Genomic DNA, 21019 nt, shown 5'->3' on the forward strand with positions numbered 1-21019 from the left:
GCCGACATTTTCTAGTTGGCCACACACCCATCCCCTGTCTCTCCAGTCTGTTGTCTACACCACAGCTTCTCAGATTTATGTATCCAGCCTTCCACTCTCCAAAGTCTTTAATGGATGACAATAAATCAGGCTTTCAAATTATCAGCTGCGGTGAGGGCTGTTCTGGGTGCCCACTGTGCACTGTGAAACTCTAGGACGTGTCGTTCACAGTGTAGTTTTCTTACGGCCCCTTGGGATTGGCCGGCTTACAACCTGCACATCTCTACATGGCAGCCTGGTCCATATTTCAAGAAATTTAGGGCATTCTCAAAGCGAGTTTAAAAGTTTTCACAAGCGGCATCTCTTATTTTCACATCATCCACAAGGTAGGATCAAGATGGGTGTGATATCTCTAGTTTATAGATGGGGTAGGAGGCACAGAACTAGTAAGCCAGAAGTGTGGCCTAAACATCTCGACATTCAGATTGGGGGTGTGAAGGACCAAGTCATGAGGACCCTGTTTGGTACCCTGTCAAAGGCAAGATTAGGCACTTCCCTGGCGGTCCAGTGGTTGAGACTCTGCGCTTCCACTGCAGGGGCCGCGGGTTCAATCCCTGGTCAGGGAACTAAGATCTTGCATGCCGCAGCGTGGCCAAAAAAAAAAAGAAAATTACAAAAAGGTAAGATTCGAGCTTCTCGATTTCCAGAGACCTCCCAGAGATCATCAAAGAAAAGCCATAATAGAAACTACTACATCTATACCAAACCCATAGCTGGAGTTAGGCTAGAAGATAACCCCTTTCATGAATGTAGAACTTCAAACCTCAAATGTTTTATAAAGTAAGTTTTCACTCCCATCATAACATTGGTTTATTAACAAAGCCTTGTAACAATAGACAGGGATTATCATACCCATTGTGGGCATCAGATGCTGAATTTAGGGGGTACTGCCTCTCAAGAACTCCCTCCCAAGAACTCCCTCCAAAGCACTAAAAGGCAGTCCTACCGACCAGCCTAAAGGAACTGTGGCAAAATGCCAGTCTGAAGTGAAGTGTATACAATCCAGGGAGACGGTGACAGCTAACCAGCTATCAGCTATCGGTTACAGTTTTAAGATACTGGCTAAACACACACACACACACACACACACACACACACACACACACACACACACTCACTCACTCACTCACTCACTCACTCACTCACTCACTCACATACTCACAAAGTTTCTAATGCAGAAACTAGTGGGAAGTTTTCAGACTGACAAACTTGTCACCGGAACTGAATATGCAAAAATAAAGAGCAAAACAAACCCGAGTCCAACCACCTCGTTAATAGCTGAGGTCTTTATTTCAATTTGTATGTACAGTAAAAGTGCTGCTGAGAATCTGCAGCAACCAGACAAAACAAAAATGTAATTCTCTCTCAACAATTAGCAGCTTAAGATCTATCAACTACAGTGTTAATGTTCACACGTTCACAAGTGTCATTTCTGTACTTTTCAATTCGTGCAAGTGAGTTTTTATTCTTACACACTTTGATAAAACACACTTACAGTCTAGTAGTCAATCCTACTGAGGGCATCACCCAGCATACACGACACACAGACAGAAATGTTAACTCTTAGAGCCACGTTCAAAATCCCCAGCTTCACGTGGGGGTGGGAACCATAATTTTACCTGTGTCAGTTTTTTGATAATATTTGGTTTTGTTTTGGATGCACATTTTCTGAGGTTGAAAGGCAGCTCCTCACCGGAGCTCACTTGGAACTCAGCATTTCATCTGACTGTACCTCAAAGGAATATGAAATCAGAAACAAAACCAAATACAGCAAAGACCACATGAAAATTATGCTCATTGTTACGACATGGCTAGCAAGGAAGGCTTGATCTGAGTTTTTCTTCGTATCAGATTTTTACCTCAATTGGGTGGAGGGGGTACAGGGGAGAGAGAAAACCCCACCCAGTCAGGCAAGTGTAAAATTTAACCTACTTTTGCTTCTTAAGGAGCCAGTGGAATAGAAAGCCTTCCTTGCTAGGATGCACTGAATATCTTTCCAAAGAACTGAAATTGGAGCAGACAGAAGTGCTGTTCAACTATCATAAAAAAAGGTAAATGTTAGTCACTCTACAACCTGAACAGAGTCACCCAGGCTACCATAGTCAGCCTCACACACCAGCACTAACCAGTAATCCAGGAATGCTTCATTTCAAATGGAATGCTTGTAGTCTTTAAAAGAGAAGAAGCATTAGAGTGACAAGTTTCCATCCACAGAACTGTTAAACCATTAGAGCGAGGTTATAGAAGAGCTTTGAATAGATAAGAGAACCCAGGAACAGTCACAATGCAAAGAAGCTCAAAGGCAGCAGGTATAGGCAGCACAAAGTGGAAGGAAGGCAAGAAAATAGATGCACGGTTACAAACAGCATTAAATGCAGACAACTGTTGGGCCTGGTGAATAATCAAGGGACAAGAGATCTAGAAAGCCATTACCGTGCCTGACCTAGCCTGGAGGTCCTTCCGAGGACATTTTGAGAATGGAGGATGGACAGTCAGCGCGGGCCTGTTTGGCTGGGAGCTCAGGGGGCTTTCCAGAGGCGAAAACCTTCCTTTGACAGAAACTGTCCCAAGGCAAATGGGAACAATTTCAATCCATCTAGCCAATGACTTCCAGTGCCCACAATACTTCGTAGTCTCTACACAGTTCACGGGACTCAGAAGTTCTGTCTTAGAAAAACTGGAGGATTGTGGCTAGAGCATCTTTCCAATAACTTTGTGGGACTGTCTTTCCCTCACTAAAGCACAAAATTAGGAAAAACTGTGCTAGTTCGACAAGGTCATGATGTCCTTTGGCACTTCTGCCTAAAGTCACTGCAATACCTTTAGGCAAAGTTAACATTGTAAATACATAGGCTTGAGAACAATTTGTTTTTGGCCTGAACATAAATTGGTTCCAATTATTTTTTAAAAGAAAAATCACCCCTGTGGTGCCTGCTCTGGGCACTGATTTTGAGAGGTCAACAGAGCTAACAGGTGTACTACAATCATTGGGGGATGGAGTGAAGATTGGGGTACCTGAGTTAAAATATGAAAATGATTATGGAAACAACATGCTGTTTCTGAGAAGGCCAGCCTGCCAAGGCACAGGAGGCTGGAGCTGTCATGTAAGCCATCCTCTCAGACAGACAGGCAGTGTTAACCCAGTTCCAGAAGAATTTCCTGGTATAGGGGAGATGGGCAGGGCATGCTTTGCTACTCTTTTCAGGGCAAAGTATGTGCCCCTTGCTCATCACCTGGTTGCACAGAACAGAGGCCAAGAGGCAACAGCATTTGTGATTCAATACTATGAATACAAAAAGGTTGGCCAAGCTTTCTAGATAGGCTCTAAAAGCCCAAGTTCCGCCAGGATGGTAGAACTGGTTATAGGATGGCGAAGAAGGCTCAGTCCATTTTTCTAAACTGTCTATAAAGGTCCACTGAGCATAGTTATGTTAACAAGTCAGTTCAGATGAAGAGGACGCTGACAACATTTTACACCCCAAACGTGAGTCCTTCTAACCTGACATTTGCTTTTCTGCTCTTTAGGGAGAAATCATCTTCAGTTGATTCTCTTGGGCAGACAGAATAAAGCTTTGAAATTAAAGATGCTGGGCCCAAAATGCAGACAAAAGATTCCACATCACTTTGGTTTCAGTAATTAGGGGGTGTTAAAAAATGAACTAAGAAAACACAAGGAATTGTTTATGACTCTCATAGTACAGTCTCAATTTTTCATACAGATAATCCCAGCCCAAAGTCACTGGGTAAACATATTGTTGGGGCAAAAAAAATCTCTACCCTATCATGCTGGCTTGTGGAAACAGCCTCCCCCTCTCCCTGCGCACCCCTTTCCTCTCCAACCAAGCCAAGCCCATAAAGTGGTGGTGTGGGGTGGCAGGACACCAAAAAGCAGTAGCAGCAGCCAGAGGATGGAGTTTAAGCTGGGTCTCAAAACAAGGGTGTCAGAGGGTGGCATTTACAGCAAGTGTTCCTTTACTCAAATTGTTTCAAGACAAGAGGGAGCAGCACACTTAAATATCCACACATTTCTTCATTTAAAAACATCACTTCTTTATTTCAAAGGAAAAAATAAAAGACCCTCCCAACCCTTTCCAAAAAAACCCAATAATAATAATAACAATAATAAAAAATCCTATTAGAAACCATAAGGAAGCACTGAGAGTTTGAGTATTACATTCTTCAAGTATGCTGTTCAGATTTTTTGTTTTTTAAATTGGTGACTATACACATATTTAAAAAAACCTTAAAAGTGCGGCCATGGGATTTGCTTAAAGTTAAGTATTTAGAGGGCTACTTCAAAATACTGTAGTAGGACTGTGCAGTGATCCTTTGGGGCATGATGCTCTCACTTGTGTATCCTAGCAAAGGTTAAGGGACCAGGTTCAAAAGTGATCATACTTCCAGGGTTACCATGAGTGGCCAACTTGGGTGAGAAAGCCAGGGAGATCCATGTGTTCTTCCACGGACAAGGAAAATCCACCCTGAATCCAGAAATTCAGACATGGAATGTGGTAGGACTTCACAGTAAAGTTAGTCTGGGAGGGGGAGAGGTGGTGAGCCCAGACAAGGCAGGGTGTTAGGTTTAACTGGTTTCCCTAATCAGGTTTTCGCATCTTTTTAGTGGATTTTAGTGCAGTCCTTCAAGCCACAATTTAGAATGCCCTTCAGTGTGCTCCAGATTGTTGGTTCATGTTAAAGGACTGTTTAAGATCTGCATCCCAAGGAAAATCATGCTACATAAAAATGATCCAAGATTTTTGCCCAAAAAACTTCTTGGATAAAATCTAAAAAATACTATTGCAATTGCGTCTTTTGAAGAAAAAAACATTATTCTAAATGTAAACAGATTCACTCAACTCTTTTGTTGTTGTAGAAAACTTCAGAGTAGGTAAGTTGCTGTCTAATTCTTCGCCGCATGCACTCGCCAGAGGGTAGGGGAGCACTGCCTTCTTGTGCCAGCATCATCTGGAGGAGGAAAAGAACCGTTCCACGTAGCTGAAGAGGGCATCCCAGTGCTTCCAGAGAAAGGCAATGAAAACCACAAGGAATAAAGTGCTGAACGTCCTGTTGCGAGTCTTCATGAGGGGAACCACGCAGTTGGCTACCGTGGAGACAAAGACCAGAAGGACTGCCATGACCGCCAGGAGGATGTTGATGAGTTTGCCCAGAAGGTTCCGGGCAGTGGCATTCTCCAGCCCTTCCAGCTGTACCACCTGCTGCTGCTGCTGCTGCAACTCCATCTTGGAGATGCGGGTCTGGCACGCCTCCAGGGCCTCCTGTGGGCCAGACAGGGAAGAGTTAAGCTTTCTGCTCACAAGTACTCTGAATAGCTGACATGCCCCTTGGGCAGGCCAGATGCATCTTGAACCACGCCAATGATTTAAAATATGCTAGAGTCTTGAATGTGAGAGGCCAAATGCATAACTCACAATTCAAGTAACTATTATACACCTAAACTGCCTTCCATCGCACTCCTGTGGGACAGCTCACAGGAAGCAGTTGCCACAATTAGATTTGGTCTTGAATATTTTAATAACAAGATCTCAAATACATGATTTTGTTTCTCTTTTCTTCCATTTAAAAATTATTAAGTTGCACAGGACACACATAATTGTTCAACATAAAAACATTTCAAATAGGACACAAAGGCAGTCTCTCTTGGTATTTTCCTCAGTTCCAGTCCCTGCCCTTGACATAACTCTGTCAATTTGGTGTGTGTTCATCCTTTCACCCATGTTTAAGTCTATACACATATGTCCCTAGGGATATGCGTGGAATTATTTAAAAATTGTCTGCCTTAGTGAAAATAGTACCATACCCTAGGACTGATCCACAGCTTGCTTTTTTCACTTGACAGCGGGTCCTGGAGATCTCTCCGTGTCAACGCGCAGAGGCCCACCTAGTTCTTTTTAACGGCTACCTAGCATTTATAGTTTGGATATGTCACAGTTTATTCAGCCAGTTCCCTACTGGAGAGACATAGGTTATTTCCAACTTTCCCACTATAACAATGGAGAGGTGAACATTCTTTGGACATCCCTGTACACACTACCTGGTGGTTTTCAAGTTAAATAACTCCCTGACATCAGGGGAAAGGGCTCCCTGCTCTGTCTTCTTAAGAAGAGTTGATCTCTGTGAAGAGGACAGACACTATGCCCAAACACTTGACCAAACATTTCAGGTGATCTGCTCCTCTCAAGGCCATAATCTTGACGCATGAGTTTATATAAAATTTACCATAACACTCAGAGGACAGAACCTATTTCCTTAGCAATTGTCAGATACCCTCCAAAGCTCAGCAGTGGTGGGAGCCCTGGGTTTTTCTGATCTTGGTTTCAGTGGGCCCTGGTTTCCTGGGATTTGAGGTGAAGGCTAGGCAACTTCAGACTGAAGCTAAGCTAGAGAATGGACATACAACAGATACATTCCAGCCCAGAATGACCTTGGGGAAAAAAACTAAAACGTAAGCAGAATTCCGGGGCATGGAGAAGATGGCATCTGGGCAAATGATCTAGACATTCACTTGATTCTTTGTAATAAAAGTTTCCTGGATCAGTTCCCTTCTCTAAGACTAGTTTATTTCAAGATGCTTTCATATGAAACCACCAACTGTTTTCTTAGAAATATCTCCCAAATGGGATGAGTAAAAGTTAAATATCGTGTTTTCCCAGAGATTAAACTAGAGGAGTATTAGCCTTAAACTTTATTGCCTCCTGTGTTGCTCTTGTAAACTGCCGGGCAATGCACCTGTAAAAGGTTTGGATTTGGCAGCTAGCACAAAAGCCCCCTTTACCATAGGAGAAGATAGGTAAGATGGCCCTGAGACGTGTCACAGCAGCTCCTGAAGCAGCAACGGACAGACGTAGCACATGTGCTTTTCCATGTACTGAGACAACTGTGATCCTAAGAAACATTTCCTAAGAACGCAAGCAAGCATACCACCTCCAAATGGCATAGACTTTTGAGAAATGCACCGCATCTGAAGAGCAGGCATATTACAGTTGGTATAAGCTTCTCAATATTCTACCCTCTCCATCCTTTTTTCCCCTAAACATTTTTTTTATTGTGGTAAAATACACATAAAATTTACCACTTTAATCATCTTAAAGTGTTTAATTCAGAAGCATTTAGTAAATTCACAATGTTATGCAACCATCACTACTATTAAATTCCAGAACATTTTCATCATCCCCAAAATAAACCCCTACCTTTTACCTATCACTCCCTTCCCCCTTCCCTTAGTTTCGGCAACCACTAACCTACTTTCTCTCTCCACAGATTTGCTTATTTTAGACATTTCTTATAAATGGAATCATACACTATGTGGCCTTTTGTGACTGGCTTCTTTCACTGAGCATAATGTTTCAAGGTGGATCCATATTGTAGCATGTATCAGTACTTCATTCCTTTTTTTCTTTTTTTATTGTGGTAAAATACGTATAACATAAAATTTACCATCTTAACTATTCTTAAGTGTACAGTTCAGTGGTATTAAACATTTATAATGCTGTGCAACCATCACCACCATTTATCTCCATAGCTCTTTCATCTTATAAAATTGAAACTCTGGACCCATTAAACAATAACCCACCCCCCATCCCCCTAATGCCTTAGCCCCTGGAAACCAACATTCTACTTTCTGTTAGCCTTTTGCTTTTACACCTGATCCTTCATGCTAACCTGAATGTCCCGAGCCCGTTCATAGGACTGATATGCAATTTTCTCTTCCATGCTGGCCAATTCCTGCTTCAAGTTCAAGATTTCATTCTGGTGGAGCTCTGTTAGGTCATTTAGTTGTTCTTCTAATCGTTCACATCTAAGAAGGGGGAAAAGTTAAATTTTTTATGCATTCTGTATTTTTCTTGGTATTATTCACATCCAATCCCCAAAATCCATTCTGCAAAGGAAGAAAATAAAAGCACAAAGAAATTAAGTGAGTGGCCTGAGGTAACAGGGCATGCTAGTGGGTACAGCTCTTAGTGCCTGGAATGGACAGCTTGTCACAAGGCCATATCATAGCAGCAACATGGCTCTTCCACATCTCTCAACACACGGTATTTGTAGTGAGGCCAGCAGCCCTGATTAGCTTTAAGCATACCCATTATAAACGAGGCAGTTCTTATTCTGCTCTGAGCAGTACATGGGAGAGGCAAAAACTACAGCAACATTAAGCGGGTCTTATCAGAAGATAAACAGCACATAAATGGAAACTGACCTTCTGGCAATCACCAGTAGCTTATTCCAACACCCGGCAGGTCACTCACCTGTATGTTCATTATTCAGAGCCCATCATCACTATAGCCAAGCACAGTGTCTGTGACAGTGTCAACAGATATTTACTGAGAGCCTTCTGTGTGCCCGGTATGTTCAAAGTGCTGCGGACACTGTGGTAATAAGCAAGACAGAACGCCTGCCCTCAGTTTACGTTCTGCAGTCGGGGTGGAAGGCAAGAAAACCAAGATGACCGCAGGCATGGATAAGTAAACCAGGAAAGATCAGTATGGGCATATGGCAGAGTGCCCAACGGCTGACGAAGCTGGAATGGTCAGGGAAGGCCTCTCCCCCATTCAATGCTCTAAACAATGAGAGCTGAAACCTGAGTGATGACATGAAAAAGCCCCGTGAAGCTGTGAGGGGAAGAGTATCTTAAAGCAGAAGGAATTGCAAGTATAAAGGTCTCAAGATGGGAATTAGCTTGGCAGGTTTTAGGGACAAGAAGTAGGGACAGTGTGGCTGCAGGTGAGTAAAAAACTGTGAGAATGCAGGGAGATAAGGTTACTCAGGAGGAAGGATCATTTTGTTCATCTTGCACCTCTAGCATTTAGGACTACATATGAAAAGGTTTATTCTACATAAATATGGGACCTGGGCAGGGCATCTAAGGACCAGTAGGATTGGAACAGTTTTAAAGGACGAGATCAGAGATTCCGGGTGGAAAAAGAACACAGGTAAAGGACAGGAGGTGGAAATGTATAGGCTAACTGGAACAGTAGACCTAAGTTGGAGAAAAAAAAGGAAATTTGCCCGTAAAAGGTAGGTAGGGGAGTGGAGATTCTGGAATAGACAGTACAAGGGCCCAAAGCACACTGCTGGGCGGGGGTGGAGTGCGGTGTGGTGACATGATGAACACGGTGTTTTAAGAAACTGGGTTGTCTGCTAGTGGTGAAGCTTGGGGCAGGTTGTGGGTGGAGTTCAAGGAACCAAAAAAGGAGCTAAGTAGGTAGGAGAAAGGTTGACGACTACACACTAAGAAGCCTAGAAAGGGAAGAATAAAAACAGGTCTAGCTTAGGGCTACTAGAATGGAAGCGTCTCAGTCAGACAGAGGGCTCATCCAAACAGGAGAATATATACAGTTGGGGTTCCACATCCTGCAGGTTCCACCAACCTCGGAGTGAAAATATTTAGGAAAAAAAAATTCCACCAAGTTCCAAAATGCAAAACTTGAGTTTGCTGTGCGCCAGCAAATATTTACATAGCATTTCCATTGTATTAGGTATTATATGTACTCTAGAGGTGATTTAAAGTATGTGGGAGGATGTGCATAGGTTATATAAGGGACTTGAGCATCTGCAGATTTTGGTATCCATGGGGGTGGAGTAGGGGGAATGTGTGTCCCGGAACCAATGCCCCGCAGATGCTACCGCTGAGTGCTGCCCAGGCAAGCACACACCTAACACTAGCATGTGAGTCTCAGCAGACTTCGTATTAAAAAAATAAAAATGTCAGAACAAACTCAAACATTTAAAACTACCCTCCCTTTTCCTCTTGTTTTTAACCACATGTATAGTACACAAACTTTTAAGGAATACATGCAAGTTCTCTGTTCAAGGTAATTTTTATGTGGTGACATCACCAACATTCTCCCTTCTAATAATTGTATAATGAATAATTATATTCATTTATATCCTAAACTCCATTCCTTCGCTATGAAACAAGGATTTAAAAAAAAGGTGCAGCTGACCCTTTTTACTATGTTACTGAATCCTATTTAGTTCTCCTGTGTCCTTGATAAGAATCTTTGTGCTGCTTTCTTTCCCACTGAAACTGTCACTAAAGTGACTGAACAATTGATCAGAAAGGTTTCCACTTTTTGTCTGTAACTAGGGCGGATTCTCTGTGACTCTGCCTTTTTTTTTTCACTTTATCTGTGACCCTGGGCATGCTCAGAAACAGATGCCACCTCTGGAGTTGATTTTCCACCAAATTTTAAGTTCAACAAATGCCACAAGATTATGTTAATATATTGTCTTTTTATGATTGTCCTATTAAGCTCATCGTTTGTGGTGTTTTCAGTGTTCGATGATTTCGTTATTCTTTCTCCTCACCAGAGAGGGGCTAGACACTTTTTAAAAGTGGTGTTCCATTGTGTCAGTCCCTTGGGATTTAAGGGAAGGGCTGGGCCTGGCAGCAAAGAACTGTCCTAAGCTAAGGATTAATGTGGGGTGGCAGGGAGGGGAGCCTGGTGGTAGTGGCAACCAGCCTGCATGCTGATGAAAGCAGACCCAGATGACATCTTTGGCATGTGTTCCATAGGCTACCACCTCAACCCCTTAGCCCACAAATTGTATAGTCTTTCAGGCCTTTCAGGAATGTTGGAGAATCTTATTTGATATTAAACATGGCTCACAAATACCATTAGAACAAATTAAAAAGTAATAGCAGCAGCTACCATTTATTCAGTGTCTACTATGTAAATTAACTTCCACAACCCCAAGAAGGGAGTAGGTATTATCTTCACTTTACAGATGAGGAAGCTGTAGCTCAGAGAGGTAAAGAGACTTGCCCAAGGACACACAGAAATTAAGCAGGGGAGCAAAGATTTGAATCCAGGTTGGTTTGACTTTAAAGCCAAAGTTCTTAACCTCTGTGCTATGATGCCACTTTGAAACAATTCAAGAAGCCCAGATAAACTAATTCCCTTCATACGTAAGAAATGTGAGTCAGGTCTAAAGCTGATCCAAATCACATAGCCACAGAGGGGCCTGGACAGTACTACACTGATGTGATGGTTTGAAGCTTTATGTCAAGGTGGAGTCAATGGGAGGAGGAGTGTAAAAAAAAGATTATGGACCTAGAATAAGAAAGAAGATAATAACAAGTGTTGGTGAGGACGTGGAGATTTCGAACCCTGGTATACTGCTGGTGCAACTGTTCTGGAAAACAAATTTGGCAGCTCCTCAAAGAGCTAAACATAGAGTTACCATATGCTTCAGAAATCCCACTCCAGGTATACACCAAAGAGAAATGAAGACTTATTTCCACTCAAAATTTGTACACAAATGTTCATAGGAGCATTATTTATAATGGCCCCGAAGTGGAAACAACTATCAACTGGCGAGTGGATATATAAAGTGTGGTCTATTCATACAATGCAGTATCACTTGGAAAGAAAAAGAAACGAAGTAATGACACATGCTACAATATGGATGAGCCTTGAAAATACTATGTTAAGTGAAGCATGCCAGTAAGAAAGACCTGAAAAATGTATGATTCCATGTATATGAAATATTCAAAATAGGCAAATCTATAGAGACAGAAAGATTAATGGTTGCCAGGGGCTGGGGCAGGACTGAGAAGATTGGAGACTGATGAAAATGTCCTAAATAGATTATGGTGATGGTTGCATATATCTATGAATATACTAAAACAATTGACTTGCGTATCTCAATAAAGCTGTTAAGAAAAATTATGGATGCCTGTAGTTTACTTTGAAATGCATCAAAAAAATACAACAGATAAAGGATGGACAGATGGAAAGATATACAATAAGACAATATTGTAAAATGTAGAATCTAAGAGGTGGGTGTATGGATGTTCACTGTACAATTTTTTTCAAGTCTGCAGTGTGTTTGAAAATTTTATAATAAACATTGGGAAAAAATGATTATAGGTGTTATAGCCAGGAGCACTTGGGTTTGATTCCTGGTTCTACCTCTCAAAGTTGCATAGCAAGTTCCTTCATCTATAAACTGAGGGTAATAATCTCTACCTTGTATATGCATTTGAGTACACAGGAGGTGTTAAAAAATGTCTCTCTCCTTTCCATCTTCACAGTCTACTAAGAACACACTGGCCCTTTCGAAAATGTTTCTACTGCATAATGAAGAAGGCATCGCGTGAGTACGTGCTCCCTGAAAGGAATTCATGGGCAATTTGAAAACCTTTTTAACTAACCAAATATTTCCTGTGGTGACTGACTCATGGCCTTAGTCTCATCTTAGGCTCATCGGCAGTCCACGTCACTGTGCTAACTACAAAATAAATCCAGTATCTCACACCCTGTTTTACATGTCTCTAAGATGATCACTATTTCACATACCTCCCCCTTCCCCTTTAGAGTTGTTAAAATCAGTAGGTTACAAAGAGAAATACACCACAAACAGTTAAAGTATTGTTTGAAAGATAAAAATAAGTTCCCTGACTATAAAGAATCTTAAATTCTAGGGATGAGAAAAAGCCTACTTAAATCTCTTTCCATCAAGGAACTATTTCTACAACATCCCTGACAAGCAATCTCTCTGTGAACACCTCTAGTGGCAGGGTATGGTTTTTCCTAAGGCAGTTGTTTTCACTGCTAGATAGATACAGCTATCCATCTAAAACTGAACTAAAACCTAGCGACTCATAACTCTCACCTCAAGCCCCCTCTCTCATCTACATTACCTGTGATACCTGCATTCAGCAATAGGAGATAGTTCCCTATGGATTTCCACACAACTAATCCCTAAAGTCCTGACCGCACACGCATCTGTCAGTATCATTTTTTTTTTTTTTTTTTTTGCGTTATGCAGGCCTCTCACTGTTGTGGCCTCTGCCGTTGCGGAGCACAGGCTCCGGTCGCGCAGGCTCAGCGGCCATGGCTCACGGGCCCAGCCGCTCCACGGCACGTGGGATCCTCCCAGACCAGGGCACGAACCCAGGTCCCCTGCATCGGCAGGCGGACTCTCAACCACTGCGCCACCAGGGAAGCCCTGTCAGTATCATTTTTGAACTCAGGCTGCTGACTGGATTCTTTCAACTCATCTCTCTTGCCTTATGTTATTTGTAAAGATAAGCCTGTCTTCTATTCCACTTGTCTTCATCCTGGGTGAAGACACAAAAGGCAGGAGGTAAGGGCAAGGCCACTCAGAGCTTAGAGTTTGCTGCTAGAGAGTATCTCAGCCCCTAAGCCTGGTAACTGTCCTTGCTAGGGTGATATACATTTTGTTGTATATCATAAAAGGTCAGGTGAGAAGAAGAAAGAATAAGTCAGCCTATTTTGTAATTTTTGCCTAGGGCTCAGGAATTTCATACATAAACCTCTAATTGAAAAGCAAAATCGCATTTGCATTTGTGTTTTATTTATCCTCATGCTCTTGTGAGCACCCATCAATTTAAGGGGACAGGAATAAAGTGAACAGAAACTTGCCAGGTGGCAAGTGACAGGCAGATTAGGGTATAAGAAATGTTTTTGCTCCCAAACTTTTAACACTTTAACATTCCTTTGAAATGCAACCCTTGAATCCTATATTCTCTTCCAGAATTTTAGATCCAAATTGATGTAGACATTAAGAATTTTCAATATATATAATTTTAAGTCCCCACCTTAATTAGATTTACCAACACGCTTTATTGATTTCTTTCACCAATGGTGTGAGTTCATGTTTTTTCTTCTTGAAATATATCCTGTAGTATTTCTTTCAGCAAGGTTTTATAAGAGGTAATTTTTATCTACATGAGTCTGAAAGTGTCTTGATTTTATCCTCTTCCTTGAATAATGAATCAGGTGGACAGAGCAGCCTACATGTAGTTATTCTTCCCTAGCACTTGGAAGGTATCATTCTGTTGTTCTCTGGCAGTATAATGTCTCATTTATTTCTGTTTCACAGTGGGTTTCTTTCATCAACTAGATTTCCTTGTGACATTTGCAGCTTTTGTTTGAGAGTATTTTATGGAGTTCCCTCCTGCATGTATCTCTTTCAGGTTCCTTTTTGGGCTGTTTCATGGCTTTGGGTTGTGACAAAACATGTTTTGGATACTTACACCTATGAACAGCTAAGATGATTTATTAAATAACACCTGAGGCTGCCCCTCAGATTTTTTAACCCATTTGTGAAAGGAGAAATTCTATAATTATTTAATGCTATGCATGAGTATGTAATACTATATATAAATAATGGAGTACTTGCAAAAGTCCTCAGCACTTGTTTCTAACTCTTGAAGCTTATAAACCAATGTTTGTCATATAATGGTCATTAACATGTCACAGATTCTGGAAGCCATTTTAGGACCGAATTTTGTTCACTCCACATATCTAAAGGCTCTCCACCTTCACTGCTTCTGCTTTGCACCTTCTTTTGACTTAGGGATGTTTTTATGCTGTGTTATGCAGTTTGTACAAGCCGATGTATCAGCTCATCCAGGTTTTGGACTCAAATCCTGGCTCTGGGACACACTGGTGTGAGTGACCCTGTTCATCTGTTAAGAAGAAATCTATCTACGCCAAAGGGCAACTGTGTGGATTCCATAGGAGGTAGATGCCTGGCAAAAAAGGCTACAACCCCTAGGTGAGGTGGTTCAAAGGCACCACTTGTCGACTGCCATGTGATCCCAAGTACTACTATATGGCTCCACTGTTCACGGCTTCCTGCTTCTGATTTTTTCCTCTAATCCTTCATTTCTTCATCTATCTCCACATTCTCAATTTCATATATTCTGGAATTTTCATTGTTTCCAGTATATTCATGTTGTTTTTTCTATGACATCACACAAATGGGCACACATTCTGTCCTTCTCAACTCTGGGCACAAGCCTCTTCTTACTTCCTCACCAGCAGGGCCAGCACAAGCATACAAATGGCTCCTGCCATTATCTGGCTCAAGTCTGCCAGATAATTCAACTAGTTCCATTCACTGGCCTGTTCCAAGCTGTCCTTTAAATTGATAAAAACCTCCTATCTACCTTCCTTTCATGGCATGTGTTTTGTATGTGTGTGAAGGAAAGTCTCTTAAATAAATTTTAGCTGATCTTTGCAAATCTTCAGAAAGAGTTGCGTAGAAAGTGCTAATCCTTACCATGGATTACCATACCCTTGTAGAAAATGAAGTCTTTCAGAAGTTGAACAATTTACTCACAGTTACGTGGGAATTAACAGCAAGATCTCCTCAAGCTGAGTCTTCCTAAATGGGAAAAACTCCAATGGGGTAATTATCGCTCCCAAAGATAGCACTTTATTAGCAAATAGTTAAATAGCAAAGTAGCATTTCGGTAAGTAAAATGAGCTCCATTTTCCCACAGATGAAACACAAACAAGTTAGGAGACTTGCTGAGGTGACACAAAGCTGCAGAACTCAGGGGTGAAGCAAAACCCACAAAGGGTCCAGATGAAACAGCCCCATTAATTCATCCACTAATGACTACCAGCATTTACTTTCCTCTTCAAGTCATAAGAATTACCTGGAGAATGATGGCTTTCTGAAAGAACAGAAAAGTTGAAGCTGTTATTGTGTAGCTGTAACCCTATGACACTCACACAAACAGTTGTGTTTGCGTTACCATAGTAAGCACCTCCAATCTGCAGGAAACATCAGGGAGGAGACTGAGAAAGCCATAAAATTTGAGGCTTTTGCAAAACATGATGAACAAAGAGGTTGGCAAGATGCCCCTGGTGTCCTGCAATGCAGTCTTCTGGGTTGCCTCAGTACCCTGAAAAAACTGTACTGGCTTGTCATTATTAAAACACTTTCCCTAATTTTTTCACCTGGGTCACGGAAGTTTGTTCCTCAGCTCTTTTCACAACCTCACGACCTGCAAACTGAAAGCACAAACCTGACCATGCTTAGCAATTTCCAATCAAACATTTTTTCAGTGTTATCAGCCTGAGTGGCTTATGTAATCCACGTGTGAAATTACGGTCTGCAAACAGGCTAACACAAAGAGCCCAGTGAAAATGATGTGGTGTTATTTGGGGTGGAGGAGTGTGTGTGGTGGATGAATTTGGGGTTCAATCTAACCTACTTAATCACTGTAAGCATCAAAACATCAGCACCAAAAATAACAATAACAACGACAGCTACCCGGTGTCTGCCTCGGAGGAACTCAAATTCATGATGACATTTCTCCATTAATCCTCACCTCCTTCCTCTCTGGGACGTACTTCAAATTATAATTAAGAAATGGGAGACTGAGAAAAACGCTGCAACCTTCCCCTGTTAGTGAGGTGCAGGGAGGGTCTGAACTGCTTGGTTCACGCTACCTGTTTTTTGCGGTACACGGGCCTCTCTCTGTTGTGGCCTCTCCCGTTGCGCAGCACAGACTCCGGACGCGCAGGCTCAGCGGCCATGGCTCACGGACCCAGCCGCTCCGCGGCACGTGGGATCGTCCCAGACCGGGGCACGAACCTGTGTCCCCTGCATCGGCAGGCAGACTCTCAACCACTGCGCCACCAGGGAAGCCCAACGCTACCTGTTTTTTAGATTTGTTTTATTGTTGTCTTTTAACATCCCCCCATTAGTCAAACGCAAAATCTGAATAACAAAAGGAAGAAAATACTTTCCACCAACTTCCTACTCCTCCCGTTTTTAATATTCTAAACTCCTTTGCTCACTTTACTTTCTAGTGTTTACTTCCTGTCTAAATTCTAAAATGGAGAAGCCAGATACCTAGGGAATTCATAGAAAGGACACCTCCATTCTCTCATTAAATATTAACACCAAACCAGCAAAGGGAAAAAAGGGAAAGTAAATTTGCGTAACAGCCTTTCATATGTGATTTTTTAAAATCAAGAACTCCCTGTAAGGGATTTTAACCCCTTCATAAGACACTAATTAAAACTCTCTGGACATGAAGGGGGCGTGTTCTTGATCCTACTAGTATATGATTTTGACTGGCACATGCTTTCCATGTCATTCCATCTGGAACAAAAAGTAGCATGAGATTAATATTCTCATTTTGAGACTTTTTACTTAAAGGTCCTTCCTCAATCATTACAACTCAAAGGGAACATAGACAGCTAAATATGATTTGAGCTTAACTATTAGTAAACAGAAAGCTTGAACACTGTGAGATCTTTTTTAAAAAAGGAGGTTATATTATATTTGGGCAGGTGAAATTCTTACCCCAGAAGCAAAACCTGCTCTATCTACAAAGTATTAAAACACATCCAGATTTTGTTGTAGGTTTACAATTCATAAGTGAATATGGGTCTTGGAAAGTGAAAATTCCAAATGGTCTTAGAAATTGATCCAATTTCATCCACTGGATCAGTCAACACAGTAGTCATCTTCCTAGATCAAAGATAAGCCAGGGCTCTTTTGGGTCAAATTCCTGACAAATGAGAAATTTTGGTGAGTGCACAGGTTGCTTCACTTAATGCACCTCTGTTTGGGTGTGGCTCAAAAGTCTGCAGCCACCTCTGAGAGCCAGTGGTGCTTCCCTAGTTGGGCAATAGGTCACTAGGACAGGATGGCTGAAGAATCCTGTACAACAGGTATTGAGAGAAACAGGAAGAATTAGGTCCCAGGGCTGACTGACACCAATAGGCAACTATGAAAGCAGTCTACTGTATTATTATTTCCCAAGTGCATACCGGAGACCTGAGGTAGTTTCTGCCAGTGTTTGACCAGAATGGACAGACATAGCTGGGGCAGGAGATTATGACATGAAATGGGAGCTTGAATACACTCCTGGCTGAACTGGGGAAAGAAAGTGAATTTTCCCTCCTTACCTTTTGTTACCATATTTGTGTTGAAGCCCAAAAAGAGTCTAGTAAACACTGAACTAGCTAGCCTTCAGTTGAAAAGGAAAAAGCACAGAATCAGTCCCCAATTAACAATCAGTCCCCCAAACTTTCAGGAGAGGCAGGGCATTATCTTAAAGTCAAAAAGCAGCAGATGCCTAAAGCATATAGGGAATAAATAAAGGCTATAGGGGCTTTCTGGGCAATCTGCAGACTTGGTAATGACAGCTTTCTAATATCCTGCCACTTCTCAGACCATATCAGGTGCTTCCACAAACATTATCTCATTTAATAATCTCAACAACCCTGTACAATAGATACCATTACCCTGTTTTTACAGCGGAAACTGAGACTCGGGTGAGTTACATAAGGTCACACTGCTAATTAGTATCAGAACCGGCAGGAAAATTCAGGCTTGTCCAACCTTAATTAATTAATGAAGTAATTAATTTATTTGCTCTCCTTCTCTTCCCCTGTTCCTCCTTCCTCCCTCCCATTCTCCCTCCATTACCTCTTCAGTGGCTAAACTGGGAAGAGCCTATCTGTATGAAAGATCTCTTCGATGGAAGGTCTTACCCTTCTTATGAAGCATCTATTATGAGCACCTCTCAACTGGGCTTTTTTTCCTCTTATAAATGAAGAACTAATTTGATCCAATATTTTCAGTTTCCATTTCAAACGTATGGCCAAACTTAGTCTACATATCCTCTGGAGAGTCTCAGATCAACTTACAGTTGACAAAGAGGTCTAACACACAGAATACGGGGCTAACATAGCTATATCTGACCATGTCTGTGTCTTATGCCCAGTGATAGTAAAAGTTCATACTTAAACAACAATTTCTTTAGTTAGAACTCCAATGGCCTGTGCCTAACTGGGTGAGCCTAGTTACTGACTGTTCTACTGCATGTGATGACTGCTCATGGTGACTGCCTCCTTCTGTATTTTTGCTCTTATGACTCAGTGCAATTTAAAATATCCCTGGGCTTAATACAAACAGTCTCAGAAGCCGATTTCCAAAGAACACTAATCCCCTTAAAATAGAAGCTTTCAAATGGCATTACTGTTCATCAACACCAGGAGTGTTTTCAGCCTGCCTAGCATGACACTGCTCTCTATACAGGCAGTAGCTGAGTAAAATTCCGGGCCAGATTCCCTAAGGGGAAAACTACAAAAGGAACCTGTAAAACTGTTGATGAATTGTTTTCCTAGTTCTCTCCTATTTTCAATGCATTTTGCCACAGCTGAACTTCTTCCTACTGTAGCTCAATACAGGATACCCACTTTGGGAACAGACTAATCCTCCAGCTTTTAGCAGCAAGTTAAATATATGTTAAACCATTTTACTGTGTGACCTGGCAAAAGTCACTTTATCTCTCTGGGGCTCAGTGTACTCATCTGTAGAATGAGATTAAACTAGATATCTAAGGGCCCCTTCTATCTCTGAAGTACTAAAGTGAACCCTGTTGCCACTAACAAATCTGTAATAATGCTCTAATGGGATGAAGAGATTAGCTGGATAAGGAGAATCTGAAGTCAGCACAGATCCCATCACTAAAAAAAAAAAAGTCTAATTCTTGTCTCCTACCTTCCCAAATTCATGATCCCACTTATATCTATGAGTCCAATACAAAGCTCAAAGACTAAGTACCTAGTTACTGTCCCAAGGTTGAGGTGGAGTTCAGATCCGAGCTCAGCTACAATGACTTCCTGGGCTAAGTGCATGTGGGTGCTGAAGAAACACTCTTCCGTCATGGCGCAATCACGTGGGTGCTGAGAGGTTTCTGAATGCTTCTGATTATTCCAAAGTAGATGGTCTTGGGCAAAACTCTTTACCCTGGTGCTACTCACTGGGGTAGAGACCAATGGGAAGCACATTAAGTGAGTGACAGTGTTGAGAAGGGCCTCTGAAAAGGGGGAAATCAGGACGGGGGTGGAGGTTTACTTAAATAGGGGTCCCCTATTACTTACCTACACCTGAGAAAACTAGTGTAGATACTAGCTTGAGAAAACTTTCTAGAACTTGTGCATTCACAGAATTTTACAGAATATGTTAAAACAGGGACAACTTTTAGGAAAATATACACTGTGACCTGGAAAAGGCCTAATACCTCTTGCTAATAAAGTCAATGCTTCTTAGAGCTAGACTATAGGTTAGTTTTTCAATCATACAGATGTCAGGTTTGAGTTTGGGAAAAAAACTTGTTCTGGTATGAAAAGAACACAGGCTTTGGAGTCAGATAAAACTGGGTTTGATTCCTGGCTTTAACACTTAGAGAGTAATCTTTGGCAAAACTTAAAAACCTCACTGGGCCTCAATTTCCTCATCTGTAAAATGGGGTAATACAATGCACCTGCAGGGACATTGTGAGGATTAGCAAATATACATGAAGCATCCAGCACTATGCACATCATAGAAGTTTAGTGAGAGAAGCTGCCAGAGGTAGAGTCCTCCTCCTCCTCCTCATTTAATACTGTGCATGGCCTCCCTCCTGTCAACTCAGATATTAGTAAAATAAACTACAGCAGAGAAAATAAGCAGAAATGCATCTAGAGCAGCCATGTATGCGTTAACTGGTTTCTCGGTCACAGAAGAGTCCCTTAAGTCCATCCCTCCCTACTTCCTTCCTAGACAAAAAGCCAAGCCTGTAACAGAGTAGAAATAGAAATTAGCAAAGAGAGGCTGCTGCAGGCAGCTGACTAAGAGTGCGGAGAAGATGTGGAAAGGAGAAAGAACAAACTAAAAAGGCAGACGACAGAAGTTTAAAAAGCAAGCTGCCTAGGACCATTTATTGCAGAGGCATGTAAGCTGACACCCTCACTGAGCTGAGAGTATAGCTCTAAGAACACTGTTTTTTTTTTTTTTTTAACACTACTGTTTTAAGCTATTTCCAATCATGTTAGGCTCAATGTAACTACTCTGTTAAAAGAAGGTAGAGAAATTCTGCAAAAACACTTAAAATGTTAAAAGTTTTGGTGCTTAAAAGAATAAACTACAATCTGTGGGGAAAATCTCACTTATGTAGAACAGTTCAAAGACCAACAAAATTAGATAAATATATTTACCGTGTAAAGACATATGGAACGGAGGAGAAATCCCTTACTGCTCTATACATGGAAATACTGGTGCGATGAAATAGTTGAGTAAAACAGTTGTGAGTTTTCCACTGCTTTTCTTGGGAAAAAAAAAGATTCAAGATTCTGTTTTAAGGAAAGACCATTTTCAAGCTGCAGTGATTTGACAGTCAGATTACACATCACAT

At 41.6% G+C, this 21019-nt stretch overlaps 1 protein-coding gene across 3 annotated transcripts in view; it reads right to left on the bottom strand.

The window, feature by feature from the left end:
* Nucleotides 1-1192: 1192 nt before the first annotated feature.
* TMCC1 (transmembrane and coiled-coil domain family 1) overlaps nucleotides 1193-21019 on the bottom strand; it is a gene marked incomplete at its 5' end in the record, with an annotated part of 220993 nt that continues 201166 nt past the window's right edge. For all 3 annotated transcript variants that reach the window (XM_079933886.1, XM_079933887.1, XM_079933888.1), the window contains 2 exons: nucleotides 1193-5315; nucleotides 7720-7855. In XM_079933886.1, the coding sequence (XP_079790012.1) occupies nucleotides 5001-5315; nucleotides 7720-7855 (451 nt within the window). In that variant the 3' untranslated portion in view covers nucleotides 1193-5000. The remainder of the gene's footprint in view (nucleotides 5316-7719; nucleotides 7856-21019) is intronic.

The sequence above is a fragment of the Stenella coeruleoalba genome (genome assembly GCF_951394435.1).
Source record: "Stenella coeruleoalba genome assembly, chromosome: 10".
In the NCBI taxonomy this organism is placed as follows: Eukaryota; Metazoa; Chordata; class Mammalia; order Artiodactyla; family Delphinidae; genus Stenella; species Stenella coeruleoalba.